We start from the raw sequence: 25,480 nt of genomic DNA on the forward strand, positions 1-25,480 counted from the left end.
ATTAAAATATTTTTATTTTTTATTTCTAACAATAAAATAATTTTTCATTTAATTCTATTTATTTTTGCTGATCAAATTATTCTATTATTTATATTTTTTTTCTTCAATTCTTTATTAATAGATATATCTAGGACTAAATAGTTTTTTTTTTTTTTCTTGACAAAAAAATTTAGGCCAAAATACTTCAAAGTGAGTTTTGATCAGAAGAGAATCACCGAGCAAAGAGCAACTCAACAGACACAGAAGAAGAAGAAGCAGCAGCAACACAAGGCCATTAATGGATCGCAGAGCAAGAGCTTGATTTATTTGGGGAAGACTACGAGGAGGATCAAGAAGATAGACAGAACAATGGTACCCGTAGATCATCTCCCTCTTCCTCTTCTTCATCATCTTCCTCTAGTTCTTCGTCATCATCAGCGGCTTCATCTTCATCCAACAGTAGCGATGGTGTGGAGACAGCAGCAGTGCTAGTGGGAGCGCTAGCAGCGTAGGGGAAGAAGAGGATGAGAACGGTGAAGGAGTAGAAAAAAGTTCCATAATTTTAGAGATTGTAATGAAGAGGAAGAAGATAAGACCTTTTTGCCTCTGATAATGAAGATTATGTAAAAGCCCCTAGATACGACCAACATGCCCCTCTGTCAACAAATCATCTGCTTGGGTTCTCAGGTCTTTCTTGCCTCTCCACTTGTATTTAAGTTGGAATGATCTGTTTTTCTATTTGAATTTAATTTTTGGTTCTCATTGATCTTTGAGCAATAAGAGAGAAGCTGTAGAAGGCAAAATTAAATTTTAAATTTTTTTCCACATTTTTCATTTATTTTTGATTGTTATTGATTTAATTAAATAAAAATATTTTAATAGGTATTATCTTATAAATAATAATAATATTTAGAGATTAAATAGTAAATCTCCCATTATTTTTTCAATCCAATTTTAAGTATAAATTTTTAACTTTCGAATTTTGAGAATTTATTTTTCCAACCTACTTATAGATATAATTTTTTTTCTTTGGCCTGATGGGTAAAAGCTCTAGTTTTTCCCACTTCCAATATCATGCAAAGTGCAATGGCTTTCTATTGAGTTCATTTAGTTGCATTGAGCATTAATCACAGAATCTCTCAAAAAGAGATTCATAGAAAAGAGGGGTTACCAATTTATCATGTAACTTTGTTTAATTTGCACAATTGCAAAATTTTATCATTTATCTAAAACATCAAGATCTAATAATAATAATAATAATAATAATATCTAGTCTTCATAGTTTTATAACTTGTAATAAATTGAGACCACATTCATTTATCCCTCTATCTCTGCCTCGAAGTTATTCTCGATATCACGCGGAGTAAAGTACTTTCTTCGACCACAGAAAAATTCCTTCGTATTGGACATTTAAAAGGATATTATATAAGAGAATGATATTTTACCAGTTATTTATAATTTAGATTAATTTAGTATTTTGCAGGGAGAAAGAAAGGGGAAAAAAGGGAGAAAAAGATTCATCACAGAGATGTTTATATTTTGACAAACAATTTGATTACACCTATATGGCCAAACATGGGATTAACTCAGTATCTCCTTATTTCTCTCGTTCTTTTTCAACAAAGCTATATTTATATAAAATACAGAATGATGGGATCAGAGACTGCCCAAGAGTAAGCGAGGGGAAAATTACATGGAAAATAAAAGGCTTTTCTCGGATATTGACACCGTTATTTATATATAATTCAGAATGAAGTAAAGTAGGTAAAATAAAATGAAATTACAACAAGTGAAACCAACTCACTCATGTCCGTTCTCTAGGTTCAAGGGCAGCTATTTCTTTCACAACTTGCGCTTTGTCTGCTTCAAATTGTTCATCCTCTGCAGATATGTAATCTAGTCAACCCACTACCCCACCCCACAACAATAACAGAAAATTTCAGTGGTTTTGCCTTACCTTTATCAGTTTTGAAATCAGCAAACAAGCGCAAAAGTTTGCTTCTATTTGCTACGAGTATGGTAACAATATCAGGAGGTTTATTTTGATTTGCAGCAAAGAGCTGTCAGGAGAGAGAGAGAGAAATGATAATGCACATTATCATAAATGAAGAAAACCAACTATACCAATTCACAGTGCGCATCTACATTGAAAAATGGTACCTTGAAAACATGAAATGCTTCTGTCTGGATGCTCTTACTTGATTCCTGAAAAGGAGTCTTCAACACATTAATGTCGCATTCACATATAGCAAAAGTTTAAGCTGGTTGAGATTTCTAGCAACTAACTAGTTGACATCACAAACTCAAGAATCCAAACATCAGTGTTTTGAAACCATCCACACCTTTAAGAGAAGCAAATAATACAATCCATCACATACAAAGATAACGCAAGCAATGAATGAGATGTTATGTGCAGAGTTTCACTGTCATTTATAACATATGGAAAAACCCAATACATTGTAATCTAATCTTAAATTTCCGATGGAACAATTGCTTTTTGTCAAAGAAAAGAAATTAAGGCTACGTTTATTTGCAGAAAACAACTTGCATGTGTAAAATATTTTGTGGAAAAAGTGTTCTCCATAAAAAATATTTTCTAATAAAATAACTTATTTTTCATTGTTTGGCTGTAATATTAAAAAATAAAGGACATTATAATACATTTATCTATAGTAGTGTTAATAGGATTCTCAAGATCCAGAAACAACTTCCTCTTTTATTTTCCTTAAAAAGACTTAATTTTCCTTTGAGCTGTAAAATACTTCCCATTGACCAATTCTTCTAAGTGCCTCAAATGTCAAAAATGTGGAAAATATTTTCCTTGAAACAAAAGAAGTCTGAGCTAGTAAATGCTAAAAGCTTTACAAATGGCAAGTTCATATGTACATAAGATAAATGAAGGAAGAATTAGAGGGATGGTGGAGAAGGTTGACAAGTAATCTTTAAGGTATCATATTCATACTCTCAGGAGATTCATGAGAATCCTCAAGTTATCCCTTGAGCTCACATATCGTGTCATAACAACTGAATTTGAGCGATCCAGTAATATATCTCCCAACAGCTGTAACAAGCAAAGAAACTTGTTTAGTAGACAGTATTATTATCAGAGTAATAAACTTACGTGAAGGCATTTCCCACTCTGAATGTATTTAGAGAATGCTCCATTCATTGCTCAAATAATAAATTTGCAAGAATGTTATATATTTCGCCTACCTTGATAGCTTGTCGCCTGGTGATATAATTGGCAGATTCGAGTAGCTTTGAGTTATACTCAGCAAAGAACTGAAACCAGCACAAAGTTAAACAAAAGCTTATATGATAACATGATGAGTGTCAAGTAACGCAATAAAAAGGACTATAGAAGCCATAAAATTAAATAACGGGATTTTCTTTTTCTTTTTTTTTTTTTTTGGGTTGGGGGGGGGGGGGGGGTGGTGGTGGTGGTGTTACCCACCATTATTTACAGGCCCCCCATAACTTGCAGTTGTAACGGCATTACCAGAGCCTTCATACAAAATCACATGCAATACTGCAATCTGCCATTTTCTTATTTCCAGCAAGCTTTATACAGCAACAACATTTTTTTTTCCCTTCATAATCTCTCTATTTCTCTTCATAATCTCTCTATTTCTCAATCAAATTTCTTCTCTCCCTTTAAGCTAAGAATCATCAAAACATATCTAGCTAGTTTTTCTAACAGATGAGTTTCATTCTGTTCTTTGCTTTTCTTTTATTATTTTTATTTTTAATATTTATTGATTAAAGCTTTTGTTGATGTTAGTTTTGTCGTTAAAGTTATACTTAAACTCTTTGTTTCATTACTTATTGTTTTTAGCTCTTTTGCTACCTACATAATTATTTTAGCTATAAATTAAGGAAAATTTGATGATGTTTAAGAATGATATATTAATAGTCTTTATTTGATGTGTGCATACCTTTTATATAGTTGTATATCTTAATCTTACTTGTATCTATCAATATCTACTTAGTTTAATAAACTTTACAAATTTTTTAAAATACTTTGCATAGCACCAGGTCATTACCATTATATTACAGTCGTTATAGGCTTGTTTCCGTTACTCACGACTGCAACTATGAACGTGGTCGCAACCACAGTTTAAAACCATGATAAAAGCACAAATTTTAAATGCATATGTTAGTGATTCACAATGGCTATGCAACTATAAACATCACGATAGAATATCCAAATAAAGAAGAAATAAATCAGTATAAAGTTAAAAGATGGCAAAGGGATAAATATATATTAGAATAGTACATTGGTGATTCTATGTAGGATAACCTACATGGAGCCACGAGCCAACAAGATTATGAACAAATGTATACGGGTGAGCCCTATAAAATAATAACTGCCTAGTAGTCGGTCCCAAGAAAATAACTTCTCATCAGTTTTCAACGCTTGTGCATTTTCAATTAAATTGCCAATCCACATATTAATTCTGCATCGAATGGCAAGGATAGCATATAATTTCACCAACAAAAGACCAAAAGAAACTCAAATCATTATGAAGAATTTTATGAGAAATTTTTAATTACATTCTAATTGAATTGATTTTTACAAGATTTGAGTATTTAGACACAAAGAATTAACCTAAATTAGAAATATTTACAATAAAAATAAAATTTCTATAATCAAGTCTAATTAAAATCTCAAAGATCTGAATTCTCCTAATTAGAAACTTTCTATGTTGGTCAATACATTAGGCCTAGGTAGCACGGGCAGTTTAAATGAAGTGCTAGTGACCAACATGGACACACAATTGACACACCTCGAACAAGTGTCTAACAAGCTTCCAAACGAGTCAAACTTTTTTAATATTCTTTGATATCTCTAACAGATTCCCAACATTGGTGGCGGCACAATTGGAACACATCTATGACAAGCCTGCATCTTTTTTTTCTTTTTCTCTATTTTTCATATAGCAGATTTTCTATACATGCAATTTATGAAATGAGGTACTAGGTTATTGTAAACTTTTTCTTTCCCCTTCAAAAGCATAATTCCAAAATTATGCTCACCAAATATATTGATAGAGTTTATTTAAAACTTTAAGCGTATGATACATATTATTAAAAATGAATTTAAAATTATATTTATTAATATCATTAAAATTTAATTTTTAATAATAATAAGAATAATAATGTGTCCCTCCCATGCCATATCCATGTTGACAGCTTGACACATCCATATCATGTTGCTAAAGTATCCCATGTCCAACAAATGAACTAATCTGAGTTTCCTGTTATTGTTTAGCTTTCCTAATTTAGTCTCATTGAATCACTAAATACGTGAACTAAGACAGGTCCTAGTTCTCACCCATTGGTCTTCTCACAAAATCATTTTTATCTGCCTTCAAAATACTTCGGAAATCCAGTAATCAAACATGTTTATGATCCAGTATGTGCATGTGCATGATTACAAAAATACATTATCAAAATGATAATAGACTTTCATAAATACCTATACAAAACCAAAACAATAAGAGAACTTACCCATTCATAATTCTTTGAAAGAAATTCTGCTACAGTCGATTTATGTCTTGTGAGGAGTTCCTGCAACAAAATGATGAGGGATTATCAGGTTAATGCTAATAAAATTGCAACTAGATGACTGAATCATAATACCTACAATGATGCATGTTATTACCCTGTTTTTTTGTGGATGTTAAATAGTTGAGGAAATTAATTCTGTGTTGTTTCATTGTAACATTGAAAATCAAATTACAGGTTGGAATACATTGGAAAAACTCATTTCTTTCTTGAAATTATTTAAGCCTATAAAAAATTGACGTCTCAATTTATTGCTAAATATAAGAGAAGTTACACAAAAAAGGGGAGAATTGTTATAGCTGCCAATGGCTAGCCATAGAGAGCAATGATCACAGGACTACTGTGTACGTGAATGTGTGATTCATTTTTCCAGTTCAATCTGTATATGCAAGTTTAAAGTCTTCCATCCCGGTATGTAAGTTTGAGAAAGTTTAGAAAATGACTTCACATTTTTATTAATTAACTACTTCTGTGAGAAGCCAATTTCCTTGAAAACAAAACAGATTTCCCGTTGATGATAGGAACATTTTCAATTAACCAAATTTCTCTATATATACCAAACATTGAAAATGGAACATCAGGGAAAATTTCTTCCAAAAGATATTTTACCAAACCGAGCCAAAGAAGACATAAACTTCCCTAAACAAAAAGTTACCAAAATGGTAATTTCAAAAAAAATACCAAATTGATTAAATATAAAAATTGGGGATCATATAGCCTTCATTTTATATCAATAAAGCTTCAGGCCAGTAAGCAACTATCAAATGAACGTCCAACAGTGGTAGTACAATTTAAAAAGAAAATGGATGACTATGGAATTCAATGTGTCATATAAAATGGCCAAAGACAACAGTAGCAAACTCATTAATGCTATGGGTAGGGTTTCAACTCCAAAAGAGGCTATTGCATTGTTACTTGCTCATCTTTTAAAAATGGACAACAACATAGATGTAGAGAGAGAGAGAGAGAGAGAGAAATTCTTCAACCTTAAAAGTAGCAGCAGCATCTGCTGCAACGTCAAAATTTGGAAGTTGTATATAATCAAAGAATTTCTTCATATGCTCTGATTCAAGAACATATCTGCAAAACAAAACACAAAACACAGGCATGCACAAAATTTATTATAGATAAATACTACAACAACAACTAAGCCATAATGCCAAACCAGTTGGGATCAGCTATCTGGATCCTTAATCGCCATTCAGCTTTGTAAGACACCAAGTTCACATTAAATAGTAAAACAGCAGTTTAATAACCACTTGAATTTCAGGTGTAAGCAGCAGGCAAGAGGGAGCCTCCTCTCCCCTTAACACTTTTATTTCTCATCATATATCTAATTAAATTTTATAGCATTGACGTACCTAAAAAACTTTCAGCTTAACTAAACTCTTACATTTTCTCATATATGCAACATTGGGGCCTCAAACTACATAAACAATCAACATAAATAAAAATTGTTTGTATCAATCTTATAAGCAAGGTTGGCCCTCTAAGAAAAAGTATTTTAGCTCCGCTTCTGAGTGTCATCTTATTGTAATACACAACTTTCAAATTGCCTATAATTATAATATATAATATAATAATTATAATATGAGTGCATATTAAGTATATAATTTACATAAAAATTATAAACAAAACAAATGCATAAAATCAGTTCTCGGTTTGGTTCAATCCAATTTGGTTCTTAGTAAAAAAATCGAAACAAAATAGTAAAATAAGTTCAGTTCGATAAGGTTCGTAATAGTTTATTATGGTCCTTTTTGTTCTGTTTGAGGCTTCCAAGAATCATGCACTCAATTAAAATACATGCTCTTGAGTCTTGAATGGCTTTGACTTCATACCAAGCAACTTCAACACTTAGAAGAATCAACAAAAACTAGAACTACTACAATTGAACTCATGAATGGACACCTCAAATTACTCCAAAGCTTCTGTTTAATGCACTAGAATGCTCAATCGTAAAACTAGCTATTCATAAAGACTTTCCTTGGCATGGTTTCAAATAATCTCACTTTAATAGCTATTTGATGGACTAGTGTCATGTTATCATTTTGCCTCAAATCTACGAAAAAATTGCATCGGTAATTGCCATTACCAATATACAGGGGACTACTCCTTTCTTGAAACCTTTCTAGATTTTGTTACACCATAACCCACTTTAGAGTAATAGCTCTAACAGGGAAGAGAAGATAAATAGAACAGTGGATGGAGAAGAATTAAGAAGAAGAAGAAGAAGAAGAAAGTGTTTGGATAGAGAAAAGAAGGGAGAGATGAGAGGTAATAAGCTGATTTTTGTATTAGAATCTGAATGCCCTCTTGTGTATATTATGTAATAGAACAGACTAGTAGAAGAATTGTATATATTCTCTATTGAACAAGGGTGTTTATATACATATTAAAGGGACTTATTAAGGTAATAAATCACTCTCCTAAAAATCCTCTATCAATCAATTAATATCAATTAACTCTATGATTTTGCGATCTATCTTAACTAAAATCCTCTCTCAATCAATTAATATCAATTAGCTCTATGATTTTGCAATCTATCTTAATTAAAATTTTCTGTCAATCAATTAATATCAATTAACTCTATGATTTTGCGATTTATCTTAATTTATGTACATATTATATTCACACTATAACACTCCCTCAAGTTGGAGTATAGATATTTATCTTGCCTAGCTTGTTACAAAAATATCATGTTCTAGGCCAATTTAATGTCTTGACGAGTAAATCACCCGGTTGCTCTTTTGTCTTTACATAATTGATGAAAATTAAATTCGCTTGAATCTTTTCACGGATAAAATAGCAATCAACTTTAATATGTTTAGTCCTTTCATGGTATACAGAATTAGAGGTGATGCTATATTCATGACTTTTAGGTGGCTTTAACTTTATGTTGTTTTGCACCAGTTATTGAAAATTATGTTTTAATAATAAATATTCAACAAGGATTTAATATCTTTATTTGATGCATTTTATTCTCATTACTTATTTCACTTAATTTTATCCAAGCCCTTGAATATCTATTCGTTTAGTGCATTTTGCAATAAAAAAAATGAAATAAAGCACAGTAACAGGTCATGACTTTTAAATACAGACATGACAGCTCAGTTTGGGTCATACACAACAACAACTACAATCATGAGCATGGCCATGGCTGCAATCGTGATTTGAATCCATCAAAATTATTGAAATATTCACATCCGTTAGGGCTATTTCTACTTCCAAAAGGGTGTTAACTTGCTTATCTAAAGATCAATTAACATGAACCCTTTCAAGTTTGCTAATTCCTCAAGGAAAAGGACTTTCAAGACCTAGATAATCATATTCTCTTTTCCCATGAAAAAGAAGAAAATTTATTTCTGAAATGCATGCTATCTGATTCCACTTTTGAAAGATTATTGAATGCGACCTTGACTTTACTCACCTTGCAACGCTCTGGTGACGTATGCACTCCCTTAACATTGCACCATAGTGTAAGGCCATGTCTGTGTTCTCATATCTAAAGAAGCAAAAAATGGAAATTAGAAGATGCTAACAAATATTGGACAAACAAAAATGTTTGAATATCCCCTCAACTTGCATCCAAGATTTAAAAAGAAAAGGTACCAATGCCATCACCTGAGGAAATCAATTAAACATAATTTCATCTAAAATACACTGAATGGATGCCCAACCAAAGCATTTATCTGATTCTAATGTAAGAAAAAACTCAAAACAGTAACTCTAGTGCTCGTCTTTCCAACTGAAAACCCTCAAGCTAAAACTGCCCCAAGATTACACAATTTTAGAGATGAGAGAAAATGCCAATTTTCTTTGTTGATAATGCTATTAAGTAGTTCCAAACAAAAGAAAACAAAAATGTTATTTTATCCAAAAGATTCCAAGAAATTAGTAATAAAAAAGTGTTCAAAACATAAATATTTTCCTGTCCAACTTTAACTGCACAAGTAAAGTTAATTATTATTAATTCAAACAGTGTGTATTTAACCATATAACAGAAAGAAAATAGGCAGACTGATGAAAAGCAAAGCTAATAGTTGTGGAAAGCATTTTAGAGATAATGCAACTAACCAAAAGTTTTAACCAAAGACTCATCAAGTAAATCTTCAATAACGTGACAAATGGAACCATCACAAAGCTTACCCTCCTATTAAAATATCCAAAAGATCTGTGTTCTTTTCCAAGTATTCAGATGCAATCAACCGAGACTGAACTTGTTGTCTTTGTAAATTTGCAACAACTTGAGTGGCATCTTTTCGGGTCTGCGGAAAGAAAACTCATCATGCTAATAGCAACAGCAAAATGCTTCCCCATTTATAAAATCCAAATGTGAAATTCATTCAGAAAAATCACTTAGCATAGAAAGTGCTGAAAATTAAAAATTTCAAGTTATTAAATACAAAACTGCAACATAAATTAGATTGCTAAATATGGTTACCTCCAAATTCAATTTCGGAAGACAAATTATCAAAAGACGGAGTGTATTTTCTCTGAAGAACTCTTGAGTCAATTGTGCACAAGCTTCAGAGATCGGCTCAGATTCACTATTGCCATAAAGAATTGACTTTAACTCCCTGATATTTCTAGAGAGCTCTTCCATCTGCAGAAAAGTTAATCTTAGGGACGTGATGCAAAATTTAGAAAATTTAGCAAAATATAATAAATAAGAAACACCCAACAACAAGATGAACAGAGAAAATAAAAACATGTATATATATATATATATATATAGAATGTAAGCAAGGGAAATCTCATAAACCAATTGCCAAATGCTCTCAGTATTCATACTACTCAGTTACAATAACAGCCAAAATTTCAGCGAGCAATATTTCATTTCACTGGCGAATAAAATGAAACGAAGCCAAATTGCATGAAACTTTAACCATTACTCCTCTCACTTACCGGATCCTCAGCCGCTATCAGAATTCTTTGCATACAGAGCATAAAAAAAGTTCAAGCAGAACAAAATCTATGCTTGTTTTATTCACAAAACCAGCTCCCACAAACCAAACCGTATCACCTGACGACTTCTATCGATCATAGATAGTTCCCCATTTCAGACTTAGAAAAAAACTAAAACCCACAGTATTTACAAATGCCTACAACTTCATTCTTGCCCCCAAATAGACCACATTCCTGTAAGTTCACATTTACTTGAAATTCCAGATCTCTTTAAAACCCAAAACCAAGTTAAACCTAAATTAAGTTCATGACAGAAACCTTTTCTTCACGCTTGGCATCTCGTGGATCGGAGGAGGGCCGATCAGCGTAGATGAGAAGATCTCGAGTCTGACGAACGATATCAGTTGGAGTACGAGGCTTAGACTTGAAAAGCCCCTTCATCTTCTCCGATTTCGAATGAGTTAAACTCACCGGTGATCCAGCTGTAGCTGTTGTGGTAGTTGCCGTTGCCGCTGCCGCTTCTGCTGCTGCTGCTGCCGCCGGCTTTGAGAGCCTCTGTACCACTTCTCTCGAAGAGGCTCTCTCCGCCGCAGACGCAGCAGGTTTAGAGACGCAGGTTCCTATGCTTCCTCTGTCTAGAAACCTCCTCCTCCCTCGTTCAGTGCTTAGTAGCCCTAATCGATCTGATCCTTCTCTGTGCTTGTGCTTGGTTTGGCACTTGTGGATTTGAGGATGGCACGCTTTTTATTTTTTATTAATTATTTTTCGTGAGATCCGACGGTTGTGTTGGGTTTTACACCAACGGTTGGTCGTTACTCCCTACTGTAACTAATAACTTTGGTGGTGGGTGGATAAAGATTAAAAGTCTCTGCGCCGATGAAGTTGTTTGCATTTACACGGATTTACTTTCTGCATAAAGCCTATTTATAACTAAAGTTATACTCCGGCCAAAATTTGAATGGAACCAAAATCAGCGAAGTCAAACTTAATTGGATCAGATCAATGATTTAACTAGTTATATCGGTCTTAAATTGGTTACTCATGGATTCTGAGTATTTAATTGATTCGTTTACAAATTAAATTTATTTAAATTTTAAAAAAATAATTATTTTTTAATTTTTAAAATTAAATAAAACTCGCTAATTAATCTATTAATTTTAAAAAAGTATATTAAAATATTTTAAAGTATTAGAAAATTTACTAATTAGTCTATAGAAAGAATAGGTCTTCTTCATCTTATTCTTCTTCTCCTGGTAGTTGTTCAACCTTCAGCTCTTCCTTCGGTGGCTCTATTCACGCTCTGGTTTCCATAGTTCCGTTGAGGGCGGTCTATGATAATAATACCCTTATAGTGAACGACATCACATCCATGTTGATTGAGAGGGATGTAGATCGCTTACAGGACCATTACCAAATCTCTCAAGAGATCTTTCAGATTTATGCTCTAAATCCAAATGTTCACGTAGATGACCAGATCCTCATGGTATAAGAGGAACAGTTGAAGGTGAATCTTTAGTTCCCAATTGACCTATTCTTTGTTGAAGTCCTTAGCTTCCACAAACTATCAATCTCTCAACTACACCCCAGCAGCTAGAGAATTTTGGTGGTTTTCCGCTTCATCTACTTCAATAACAATATTGAACCGAGTGTAGCCCTCTTCTCCCAGTTGTACCAGCTAGGTATCTAGAAAAACGAAAAGTTTTGATTTTTCAGTGGGAAGAAGCACCAAACCCTTTTTTATCAGATCCCCTTTTCCTTGAAACATTGGAAAAACAAGTTCTTCATCCTTTGCCACTGGGTGTTTAGGGGTTTTGGCCAACTATGGATTGATTGGAATGTCTAGATAGAGTTTCGGAAGGATGGGGCTCGACCGTGCAGGGATGAAGAAGAGGCTTTGGACTTCCTCCAAAAGATGGCTTCGACCCATAGAACGGATATAAACATGGCAGTGAGAAATGCTATCCTCTCATGGCAAAGCCATTACCAAGCAGAATAGGCTCGGTTGCCTCGGCCATCCGATTAATAGAACCTTCAGATGATCCTACCTCCTTCTACAGAGTAGGGTATTTTAACTTACTACCTTTACCTTTACATTATTTTACTTACACACACCTTACTTTATTCAGATACACCAAAAGATGGCTTCAGCTCACAAAACAAATATAAACATAGCGATGAGAAATGCCATCCATCCTTTAACGGCAAAGCCATTACCAAGCAGAACTAGCTTAATTACCTCTACTATCTGATCAACGGAACCTTCGGATGATCCTACCCTCTTCTGCAGAGTAAAGTATTTTACTTTTACCATCTTTACCTTTACACTATTTTACTTACTCACTCTCTACTTAATGCAGATATGGTGGGCAAAGGAAAAAACAAGTTCGCTAAAGCTACACATGTTGCTTGCAAAGGCAAGTCCACTATTAGACCTCTAGCCCACCTCCAACAAGAGCACGACAAGTGGAAGAGATCATCGCACTTCCTTCTCCCCCTCCTTTACCTATTATAGCCTCTAGGCCTTCAAACCCTCAGGTCGATTCTTCCGCAAGGAGTGCATCTCCACCTCTCAATCACCCTCCTTTTCAAAATTATGAAGAGGCAGACATAGGAGCTCCTTGGCCTTGGAGTATCAAGCATTTGCTATGGCCTTGACAAGAGTCAATTCTCTCCTAGAAGAGCCTAGATTGTCTCTCCTCATTGCAAAGATTGCCATGTGACTTGGAGATCGCCAGGGGCTGGTGTTATTGAGATAAATGGCTTATATGACAACATCATCTCCTCGGTTATGGAGTGCGCTTTGTCTGCTAATAGAGCATATTTTAGTCCACTTTATCATTATGTTCTTGATATTTATTTACATCTTTTCTACCTAATTTTGTGGTTTTAATCATGTTTCGTAGATAATAGGTGTAAAGAGACAATCTGGAGAAAATGCTCTTAAAACTGCCAAAAAGTGCCAAATATGGAAAGGGCCAAAAAAGGAAAGCTTTCAAATAAGGAAAGTTTTCAGAAAAGGAAAGTTTTCAAATAAGGAAAGTGCAGAAGCAAAAGCAAATAACAAAAGCTCAGTCATAAGATTATTTGAAATTCAAAATGCAGATCTTTCTTTCCTTGTTCAAAAATGTGCACACACTGCAGCAGTCAAATCTTCCTATTTAGGCAGCAAGATTTCATGAAGACGCACTTGAGCCTTGATCAATGCAGTTGGGACTCTTTTTCTTTCCCCAATTATTTGAGCCTTGATCAAGTGGATCGCACCATGCACACCACACCCAGGGGAGTACTCAGTTTCTTTTGCATTTTAATTTTTTCAATACATTGAGGACAATGCATGATTTAGGTGTGGGGGGTGCATATCTCTAAATCTTTTATTTTTTTATTTTTTTTTTTGTTTTTTCCTTTCAATTTTTTTGCGATTTTTCTTTCTTTCTCTTTCAGTTTTTGCGTTTTTTTCCTTTCAGCTTTCTTTTAGTTTTTGCTTTCAATAATACACACAACCACAATCTTCTTCTTTTTGTTTTGCTCTACTCAAACTGATAGACTATGTTGAATGAGCTTCTCTTTCCATGACCCCATTGATGTGATAACTCTTTAAACTTATGTTGAATCAATTGCAGTGAGTTATATTCATGTTTGAGAATTGCCTTTTGAATTGAATCTCTGAGCTTGCCATGGTGAAAAATGTATTGATGACACTCATTAGAGAGAATGAATTGAAATTTGTGTGAATGAACTTAACATGACTTGATTTAGCAATCGGTGTTGATTTGTCCAATGCATTGATTAAAGAAATTCAGCAAAGGCTTAGACTTCATAAGCACAATTGAAAACTGTTTCAATGGTTGAAAGACTATGAACAGAGCTAGTAGCCACTTGGACAGGTGACCAACTGAGTAACTTGGGGTGGGTATTACCAATATGTACCTTCATGTCAAAAGGTTGGTGACTTTTTCAAGCAAAACTTAAGTGCAAAAATCTGAATATAGTACTTCAAGGTAAGGGCAAATCACTCTGAAAGCTAGAAAAAGTTTTAACTGAACAGAATAAGTGCATGTATAATCTCTCTCTTGAGTAAAACAAATCCTAGCCATGGTAAGTAAAGGGAAACAAGGAAAGAAGGTGAGTAATCTTCATGCATATATTCTTCACTGCAATGATTCAAAATAGGTGTCTTGAGTAAGAGTTTAAGTGGAAATAAGGATCAAGTAGCAAAGAAAGCTTGTTTGACTAAGTTTATTTACTTAAGGACAAACAAAAGGCTAGGTGTGGGGTATTTGATAGAGCATATTTTAGTCCACTTTATCATTATGTTCTTGATGTTTATTTACATCTTTTCTACCTAATTTTGTGGTTTTAATCATGTTTCGCAGATAATAGATGTAAAGAGACAATCTGGAGAAAATGCTCTTAAAACTGCCAAAAAGTGCCAAATATGGAAAGTGCCAAAAAAGGAAAGTTTTCAAATAAGGAAAGTTTTCAAATAAGGAAAGTTTTCAGAAAAGGAAAGTTTTCAAATAAGGAAAGTACAGAAGCAAAAGCAAATAACAAAAGCTCAGTCAGAAGATTATTTGAAATTCAAAATGCAGATCTTTCTTTCCTTGTCAAAGCTGTCCACACACTGCAGCAGTCAAATCTTCCTATTTAGGTAGCAAGATTTCATGAAGACGCACTTGCCTCTTCTGCGTTCAACATTCAAAATTCAAACAAAGGCTCCACCTAAAAAGGAAAGATTGGACAGATTCACTTTCCCTTCTGCATTCAATGACAGCGCGCCACCTTCCTTCTACAGTCCATTCCGCGCGCCACTTTCCATCTGAAGAGCAAGCACACGCCTCTTTCCTTCTGAATAATTTTGGAACGCGAATCTTTCCTTTTCAGACTCAACTTGGGCAGCAAGCACCTCTTGGGCAGCAAGAGCAGCATGTAAGGACCTAGGGCAACACTTTCAACTATAAAAAGACACATAAGGAGCCTCCCCACAGCTTTTTACACACCACCTTGGACACACCTATGGGATTGCAAGCGACACCATCTCTTCTTCTTCCTTTCTTTATTTTTTGGTTTTTGTTTCAGCCATGAGTGGCTGAAACCTTTTATTCTAGTTGAAGATTGGTTGAAACTAAGGTTGTTTTATGGATTGTGATATCTGAACATAAACTATTTGTCTTTGGTTTGTTCAATATTCATACAATTTGGTGCTTGAATCTATTATTACTTTATTAGTTTGATCAAATTGGCCACTTGATTCTTGATTGCAAGGTAATTAATTGTTAGTTTGGATAATTTTTAGTCCGTAATTGCTGGAATTATTCAAACATAAGAACACTTGGTGTAACAACTAAGGAATTGTATGATCTAGCAACATCTCATGCGTTTGAGTAGCTAGGATTGGATCTTTCTATTTCTTCATGTAATTGACAATTGTTTCGATGCCTACAGCCCAAGGACGTTGCTTGGCAATTTGTTAATTAGTAATTAATTAGAGGACGTTCCCTAATTGATTTAATCATAAGGAGAGACATGGTGGTGAGAAGCGTTTTCCATCTCCATAACTAATCTATTGAATCAATCAAGAGAACATAAGTTTCAATGATCAATCCAAAGAATCAAAGTGGATCCATATCTTCAACTATACCTTTCTCATATTTGATATCTCTTTATTTCTTTTTACTATTTGCTTCTTTTATTACTTTCAGTAGTTGCTAATCAAATCAATCTCAAAACCCCCCCATTTTACTTTTATTGCACTTTATTTTTATTCCGCTTTCAGTTACTTGCTTTCAGTTGCACTTTCAGTTAATTCTCTTGGTCTTGTTGAGAAAAATGGATTAGTTTTCAATTCTCTGTAGATTCGATCCTTTACTACTATTTACAGTAGTAATATTGTTGATAACCGGAAAGGTTATTTTTGACCGGCTTCGACAACCGCGAGTCAAAAATTGGCGCTGTTGCCGGGAAATTGATTTAACTTATTTGTTTTTTTTTCATGACCAGATCTGCACTCAAGGACATTCTGCCTTAAGATTCAAAAAAAAAAAAATTGAAGCGCACAGTCAAAAAGCCTGCCATCGTAGAATTGATCATGGATGAGGTAAGTACATATACTCTCTCTTCTCAACTTTCTGAACTAACCTCTGCCATGACAAATTTCTTCACAGGTCGAGCTCAATAATTTCAGCCACCAAGGCCATGTATGTCCTACACTCTATGAGTATGACCAACCAGTACATGAATTTGGAGGATTCGATAGTCAGCCTGGACATACATTCAGAGGATTCTATGAACATCCAAGATATGATCCATACTATAACACATACAATCCAGATTGGGGAGCCTATCCAGACTTCAGTTATGAATAGGCTAACAACTACCAGGATTATCAAAGGTATCAAGCCCAACCAGCACCTCCGAATTCAAACCAGCACCTTCGAATTCCATCCAGCACCTTGAAAAGATGATGGAAACAATGGTAAGTTTCACGCAAAGCATGCGACAGGACATAGGACAGCTGACTGCATTTATGAGCAGATCTGAATCCCAAGGTAAGCTCCCTTCTCAAACTGAAACTAATCCTAGACAAAATGTTAGTGCCATTACCTTGAGAATTGGAAAGGAGCTTCAAGAGGTCAGATATGAGGAAGAAAAGCAAGTGGCAAAAGAGCCTGCACAGGCTAAAACAAAGCCTGCGCAAACTGAAAGCACTCCTGCGCACCACCTGCATCAGCCGGTCAGCTGAGCTCCATCTGAAACACCTCCTGTGCAGAAAGGCCTTGCGCAGGACAGTTCTGTAACTCTTCCAGTCACACCTCTTCAGCTGCCATCACATGAAACTCCTTCCAGCCTTCCATTGCAGACCAATCTTGCGCAGAAAGAGGCACCTAAAAGCCTTTCAGGCGCGTCCTTTCAGCTTCAATCGCAGATTAGTCCTCTTCAATTCCCCTTTCAGGAAGATCTTGCACAGAAGGAGCAAACTGAAATCAATTCTGCCATTCATCCAATGCAAACAGCCCATGCACACAAGGAACAAATGAAATTCCAAGCACCCAAACCAAAGGAGCATGCGGATCAATGCCTTCCCAAACCTCCGGATAAGGTAGAGTTTGTTTTGCCTGAATTTAGTACTAAATTGCAGCTACACATGGAGAAACATGAATTGGAATTCAAAGTGCTTCCCAATCATCTAAAAAATGCAAACATAAGGGTTAGAGGCACACCTCATCTGAAAGAGGAGAAGCTAATCATGTTACTTCATGAGTACATGGAAGAAATAGGATGGTTCATGACTAAATCAAAAGGAGTACTTAGTTTCTTTTGCATTTTAATTTTTCCAATACATTGAGGACAATGCATGATTTAGGTGTGGGGGTGCATATCTCTGAATCTTTTATATTTTTTTTTTGTTTTTTTCCTTTCAGTTTTTTTGCGATTTTTCTTTCTTTTTCTTTCAGTTTTTGCGTTTTTTTCCTATCAGCTTTCTTTCAGTTTTTGCTTTCAATAACACAAACAACCACAATCTTCTTCTTTTTGTTTTGCTCTACTCAAACTTATAGACTATGTTGAATGAGCTTCTCTTTCCATGACCCCATTGATATGATAACTCTTTAAACTTATGTTGAATCAATTGCAGTGAGTTATATTCATGTTTGAGAATTGCCTTTTGAATTGAATCTTTGAGCTTGCCATGGTGAAAAATGTATTGATGACACTCATTAGAGAGAATGAATTGAAATTTGTGTGAATAAACTTAACATGACTTGATTTAGCAATTGGTGTTGATTTGTCCAATGCATTGATTAAAGAAATTCAGCAAAGGCTTAGACTTCATAAGCACAATTGAAAACTGTTTCAATGGTTGAAAGACTATGAACGGAGCTAGTAGCCACTTGGACAGGTGACCAACTGAGTAACTGGGGGTGGGTATCACCAATATGTACCTTCACGTCAAAAGGTTGGTGACTTTTTCAAGCATAACTTAAGTGCAAAAGGCTGAATATAGTACTTCAAGGTAAGGGCAAATCACTCTGAAAGCTAGAAAAAGTTTTAACTGAACAGAACAAGTGCATGTATAATCTCTCTCTTGAGTAAAACAAATTCTAGCCATGGTAAGTAAAGGGAAACAAGGAAAGAAGGTGAGTAATCTTCATGCATATATTCTTCACTGCAACGATTCAAAATAGGTGTCTTGAGTAAGAGCTTAAGTGGAAATAAGGATCAAGTAGCAAAGAAAGCTTGTTTAACTAAGTTTATTTGCTTGAGGACAAGCAAAAGGCTAGGTGTGGGGGTATTTGATAGAGCATATTTTAGTTCACTTTATCATTATGTTCTTGATGTTTATTTAAATCTTTTCTATCTAATTTTGTGGTTTTAATCATGTTTCGCAGATAATAGGTATAAAGAGACAATCTGGAGAAAATGCTCTTAAAACTGCCAAAAAGTGCCAAATATGGAAAGTGCCAAAAATGGAAAGTTTTCAAATAAGGAAAGTTTTCAGAGAAGGAAAGTTTTCAAATAAGGAAAGTGCAGACACAAAAGCAAATAAGGAAAGCTTAGTCATAAGATTATTTGAAATTCACAATGCAGATCTTTCTTTCCTTGTTCAAAGATGTACACACACTGCAGCAGTCAAATCTTCCTATTTAGGCAGCAAGATTTTATGAAGACGCACTTGCATCTTCTGCGTTCAACATTCAAAATTCAAACGATGGCTCCACCTAAAAAGGAAAGACTGGACAGATTCACTTTTCCTTCTGCATTCAATGATCGCGCGCCACCTTCCTTCTGCAGTCCATTCCGCGTGCCACTTTCCATCTGAAGAGCAAGCGCATGCCTCTTTCCTTTTGAATAATTTCGGAACGCGAATCTTTCCTTTTCAGACTCAACTTGGGCAACAAGCACCTCTTGGGGAGCAAGGGCAGCATGTAAGGACCTAGGGCAATACTTTCAACTATAAAAAGACACATAAGGAGCCTCCCCACAGCTTTTTACACACCTACGGGATTGCAAGTGACACCATCTCTTCTTCTTCCTTTCTTTATTTTTTGGTTTTTGTTTCATTCATGAGTGGCTTAAACCTTTTATTCTAGTTGAAGATTGGTTGAAACTAAGGTTGTTTTTTGGATTGTGAGATCTGAACATAAACTATTTGTCTTTGGTTTATTCAATATTCATACAATTTGGTGCTTGAATCTATTATTACTTTGTTGTTTTGATCAAATTGGCCACTTGATTCTTGATTGCAAGGTAATTAATTATTAGTTTGGATAATTTTTAGTCCGTAATTGCTGGATTTATTCAAACATAAGAACACTTGGTGTAACAACTAAGGAATTGTATGATCTAGCAACATCTCATGCGTTTGAGTAGCTAGGATTGGATCTCTCTATTTATTCATGCAATTGACAATTGTTTTGATGCCTATGGCCCAAGGATGTTCCTTGGCAATTTGTTAATTAGTAATTAATTAGAGGACGTTCCCTAATTGATTTAATCATAAGGAGAGGCATGGTGGTGAGAAGCGTTTTCCATCTCCATAACTAATTTATTGAATCAATCAAGAGAACATAAGTTTCAATGATCAATCCAAACAACCAAAGTGGATCCATCTCTTCAACTATACCTTTCTCATATTTGATATCTCTTTATTTCCTTTTACTATTTTCTTCTTTTATTGCTTTCAATAGTTGCTAATCAAATCAATCTCAAAACCCCTATTTTACTTTTATTGCACTTTATTTTTATTCCGCTTTCAGTTACTTGCTTTCAGTTGCACTTTCAGTTAATTCTCTTGGTCTTATTGAGAAAAATAGATTAGTTTTCAATTTTTTGTGGATTCGATCCTTTACCATTATCTGCAGTAGTAATATTGTTGATAACCAGAAATGTTATTTTTGACCGACTTCGACAACCGCGAGTCATCTGCCTACTTGGCCAAGGAGTGTAACAAAGGCTTGCGGAGGGAGTTTAGAGCACAAGAGACAAGTAAGAACCTCTTTTAGGAAGAGTGATCAAAACTGAAGGCCCGAGAGTCCGAGATGGAGAACACCATGAAAGAGACCTTAGAGTCTATAAACAAGCTCCAAGCGGACCTAGATGAGGCAAACGCTACAAAGCTCCCCCTTGAAAATCGGGCTAAGACTGTATAGGATCAAGTGGCTAACCTTCAACGACAAGTCTAGGAGTTTCAGTAGTTTCAGTCTCATGCCACCACAGAAAGGGTTGCTGAGTTGGAAGTTGAACTGCAAGAGGCGGTGGCCTGAGGTGGGGAGAATGATAAGAAGGAGTTGGTCAAGCGATTTCCTATTAAGGACTGCTCCTGAATCAATAACATCTTTCCTAAAGAGGAAGAGGAGGAAGATGAGCAGGAGGAGGGGCAGAATGAAGACAATCCCCTCAACCGAGTCTCTATTGAAAGCATGATAGATATAAATGAAAATATAACAAACTCTTGGGAGGAGGTGACTGAGGATATCCCTCCTGCTATGTAAAAAAATTATTATATAATCTTCTTATCTTTCTTTTTACTAAGTATTTAGGATTGGTACTCAACCCAAAATAAAATAACAACCACAACTTTCGTCCAATTATTTGACAGATTGTTCGCCAACTTCGTAACTAATAAATAAATGTCTTAAATGTATTTTAACTGAGCTAACAATCGTATATTTGTGTAACGGGTTTTAACCCACCTCATGGCTCAATAAACTAATTTTAACATTCAGACTTTTATCTGACGATCACCAGCCTCGCGGCTTGGGTACAAATTCCTTAGAAAATTTTTTAATAGGAATAACACACAGCCTTAAGCCTGGCAGTTATCCGCCTCGTGGCTTGAGCACGAATGCCTTAAAAACTTTTTTATTGGGAATAACACCTGGTCATAAGCCTGACAGCTACCTACCTTGTGGCTTTGGCATAAAATGCTTGCGCAAATTTACTAATGGGACTAACACCCAGTCGTATACCTCGTAATAGCCCGACTTGTTGCTTCGGCATAAAATACCTTGAAAATTTTATTAACGGGAATAATATCCAATCATAAGTCTGGCGATTATCTGCCTCATGGTTACCCACCTGGCGATTATCTGTCTTATGGCTTTGGCATAAAATGTCTTCATAAATTTATTAATGAGACTAAATTCCGTTCGTATGCCTGGCAATAACCCGCCTTGTGGCTTCAACATAAAATGCCTAAGAAAATTTTATTAATCGGGATTAACACCCGGTTGTATGTCTAGCGGTTACCTGCCTTGTGGCTTATCCCTTAAAACACCTTCCTTAATCATTGATTCTTGCTTAATTTGGCAAACCATTGTTCCACATAACTGAATGAAACACAAAAAATGAAAAATACCTCATTAATATTATTGATAAAATTTGCGCAAATTATAGATATTCTAGGAATAGGGAATGACTCGATCATCTAACTTGGCTAACTTATAAGCCTAGGGCGAATAACTCTCGAGACCCTAAATGGTCCATTCCATTTCATGTCCAACTTACCAGACCTAGCATTACCGCCTATTACATCAGTCCATTTAAGAATTAAGTCCCCTACATTAAAGACTCGGAGTTTAATTCCCATGTTGAACATCTAAGACATTTTGTTCCTATAGAAAACCATTCTAATTGAAGCTTGCTCTCATAGAAACTCGACCTGGTCAAGGTTGAATTGCATTTCTTCAGAGTCCCTTGAGGACTCAGGATGCTAGGTCTTGAAACTGCTTACTTAGACCTCCACGGAAATTTCTACTTCAGCCCATATACCAGTGAGAAGGGGGTCTCCCTTATGGCTACTCTTAGAGTTGTTCTGTATGCCCAGAGGATGTGAGATAATTCCTTGGGCCAGCTGCCTTTGGCCTTATCAAGCCTTTTCTTTAAACCTTAAAGGATTATTTTGGTTGTAACCTCAGTCATGTCATTGGTTTAAGGATGGTATGTTGAACTGAATTGTAGGTCAATATTCCATTTCCTGCAAAAGTCTTTAAATTTATAACTTGTAAACTGTATCCTATTATCAGTAATAACTACCTTAGAGATTCCAAAATGGATAAAAATATTTTTGTTGACAAAGGAAATGGCTTGCTGCATGGTGATGGACTTGACTGCTTCTGCCTTAGCCCACTTGTTGAAATGGTCAATCGTCACAATTACATATTTCGTTGACCCAGTTGCTTCGGGGAAAGGGCCAAGGATATCTAGCCCCCATTGAAAAAAGGTCAGGGGCTGTTGATTGTTGCTTATATTTCACTTGGAGTTTGAGGAATTCTTGCATGTGATTGGCACCATTGGCACTTCTAGACGAGCTCTTTTGCATCCTGCATTACTATTGGCCAATAATATCCTTATCTGAATACCTTCAGGGTAATTTTTCAAGCTCTTTTGTGACTTTCATAGTCTAATTCATGGATATCTCTAGGGATACTCTACCATCATTCTCCATTACGCATTATAACCATAATTGAATTGACGATCTCCTGTATAACCAACCATTTATTAGTGCAAATCTAGAGGATTTTCTTATTACTTGTTTAGCCATTAATTCATCTGTCGAAAACTCATACTCCATCAAGAATTTGTACACCAGAGTCATCCATGATTCTACCTCCTCAATTGGTAGAGTCTCCTCTTTACTGGTTGCTAGAGTATGCAATATTTCAAACTAGAGAGGCTGAGTCAAGTGTTGCTCTCCTGCTGCCGCCATTTTTGCCAACTGATCAACCTCTTTGTTTTCACTTTTGAACACTTGATGAAGTTCACAGTCGCCTTGCCTGTCCTATATCCTCGTTATTAAGGATTGGACTTTTTTTTCATATTTGATGAGACTAGCATCCCGAACCTTGAACTGTCCCTGAAACTAATTAACAACCAATTGTGAGTCACTAAAAATAATGGATTTATGCATACCTATTTTCACGATGATCCTAAGTGCCATGATCATGGCCTCGTACTCGGCCTTATTGTTCGTAGTACTGAAGGCGAGTTTCACTGTGTACCAAAGCTTTATTCCCATCTGACTTGCAGGAGAATTCCAATTCCAGAACCCCTAGCTCCACAAGCACCATCCGTCCACAACTTTCATTCTTCAACCGCTGGTTCGAAGGTCTCAACAAGTGGAGTCATTTCTGTTATAAAGTCGGCTAAAGCTTGGCCTTTCATTGTATTTCTAGGAATGTACCTGATGTCATAGGCTAACAGTATAATGGCCCAAATGGACAATAGCTTTGAGAGTTCTAGCTTGTAAAGCACTTTTCGATGAGGATAGTTTGTCCTTACCTCTATAGTATGAGATTCAAAATAAGGTTAAAGTTTTGTGGTAGACATTGCAAAGGCCAACTTCTCGAGGGGGGATAATTTAACTCTACTCCCTTCAAGACTTGGCTGGCATAATAGACAGGGCTTTGCTTTCCCTTGTCTTCTTGTACAAGCAACAAGCTTACTATTTCCTGCATAACATACAAATACATCAATGGGCGAGCTTAGCAAAGGTGGAGATGATAAGAAATTTTTCAAATTCAGGAAGGCCTCAACGCATTCTTCCCCCCCCCCCCCAAAACTTATTTTTCCCTTTTAATGTTTTGAAGAATGGAAGACACCTCCTGGCTAAGCAAGATATGAATTGGCCAAAAGCTATAACCCACACATTTAATTTATGTATATCATTTATGCACTTAGGTGCTTCCATATCTTTTATGGCTTTAATTTTATCAAGATTTGCTTCTATGCCTCTTTCGGAGACTATGAACCCTAAAGCTTTTCCAGTCTTTACCCCAAAAGTACGTGGATTGATTTTCATACCTGTTTTATCCAGCACGTCAAAAATCATCTGAATATCGAGTGATCTTCTAAGGTTCGACTCTTAACAACCATGTTATCGATGTACACCTCTACTGTTATCCCTACTAAATCTTTAAAAATACATGACACTAACCTTTGATAGGTCTCCCCTGCATTCTTCAACCCGAATGGCATCACCTTATAATAGAAAAACCCTTCATCCATGATGAAAGTGATTTTTTTGACATTCTCGGGATCCATAAGGATCTGGTGGTATCTTGAAATAGCATATAAAAAAGAGACCACTACTTGGCCTGAGGTAGAGTCTACTAACCTGTCGATGGATAAAGTGGATAGTGATTGACTCGCAGTTGTCGAAGCCGGTTAAAAATAACCTTTCCGGTTATCAACAATTTTACAACTGCAGATAGTGGTAAAGGATTGAATCCATAGAGAATTGAAAACTTATCTATCTTTCTCAACAAGATCAAGAGAATTAACTGAATGAGAAGCTGAAAGCAAGTAACTGAAAGCGGAACAAAAATAAAGTGCAATAAAAGTAAAAAGGGGGTTTTTGAGATTGATTTGATTAGCAAACTACTGAAAGCAATTAAATGAGCAAGTAACTAAATAAAAGGGAAATTCAATATGAGAAAGGTCTAGTTGAAGAGATGGATCCACTTTGGTTGTTCGGATTGATCATTGAAACTTATGTTCTCGTGATTGATTCAATAGATTAGTTATGGAGATGGAAAACGCTTCTCACCATCATGTCTCTCCTTATGATTAAATCAATTAGGGAATGTCCTCTAATCAATTACTAATTAACAAATTTCCATGGAACGTCCTTGGGCCTTAGGCATCAAAACAATTGTCAATTGCATGAAGAAATAGAGAGATCCAATCCTAGCTACCCAAACGCATGGAGATATTGCTAGATCATACAATCCCTTAGTTGTTACACCAAGTGTTCTTATGTTTGAATAATTCCAGCAATTACGGACTAAAAATTATCCAAACTAACAATCAATTACCTTGCAATCAAGAATCAAGTGGCCAATTTGATCAAAACAACAAAGTAATCATAGATTCAAGCACCAAATTGTATAAATATTGAATAAATCAAAGACAAATGGTTTATGTTCAGATCTCACAATCCATAAAACAACCTTAGTTTCAACCAATCTTCAACTAGAATAAAAGGTTTCAGCCACTCATGGCTGAAACAAAAATCAAAAACAAGAAGAGA

At 35.3% G+C, this 25,480-nt stretch overlaps 1 protein-coding gene across 2 annotated transcripts; it reads right to left on the reverse strand.

Moving 5' to 3' along the window:
• Positions 1-1,485: 1,485 nt before the first annotated feature.
• Positions 1,486-11,348, reverse strand: LOC110607323 (putative MO25-like protein At5g47540). 2 transcript variants are annotated; one of them, XM_043958963.1, is made up of 11 exons: positions 10,774-11,348; positions 9,992-10,153; positions 9,697-9,815; positions 8,978-9,052; positions 6,534-6,627; positions 5,491-5,550; positions 3,193-3,261; positions 2,942-3,040; positions 2,140-2,184; positions 1,937-2,039; positions 1,486-1,860 (listed from the first exon to the last, which is right to left on the reverse strand). In XM_043958963.1, exons 1-11 carry the CDS (start codon positions 10,894-10,896, stop codon positions 1,784-1,786), a joined length of 1,026 nt encoding a protein of 341 aa, XP_043814898.1. In that variant the 5' UTR covers positions 10,897-11,348; the 3' UTR covers positions 1,486-1,783. The 2 variants fall into 2 exon arrangements, with proteins under 2 accessions (XP_043814898.1, XP_043814899.1); XM_043958964.1 differs by lacking the exon at positions 10,774-11,348 and adding an exon at positions 10,456-10,740.
• Between the last annotated feature and the right edge of the window lie 14,132 nt (positions 11,349-25,480).

This window comes from Manihot esculenta, chromosome 8, assembly GCF_001659605.2.
Source record: "Manihot esculenta cultivar AM560-2 chromosome 8, M.esculenta_v8, whole genome shotgun sequence".
Classification (NCBI taxonomy): domain Eukaryota; kingdom Viridiplantae; phylum Streptophyta; class Magnoliopsida; order Malpighiales; family Euphorbiaceae; genus Manihot; species Manihot esculenta.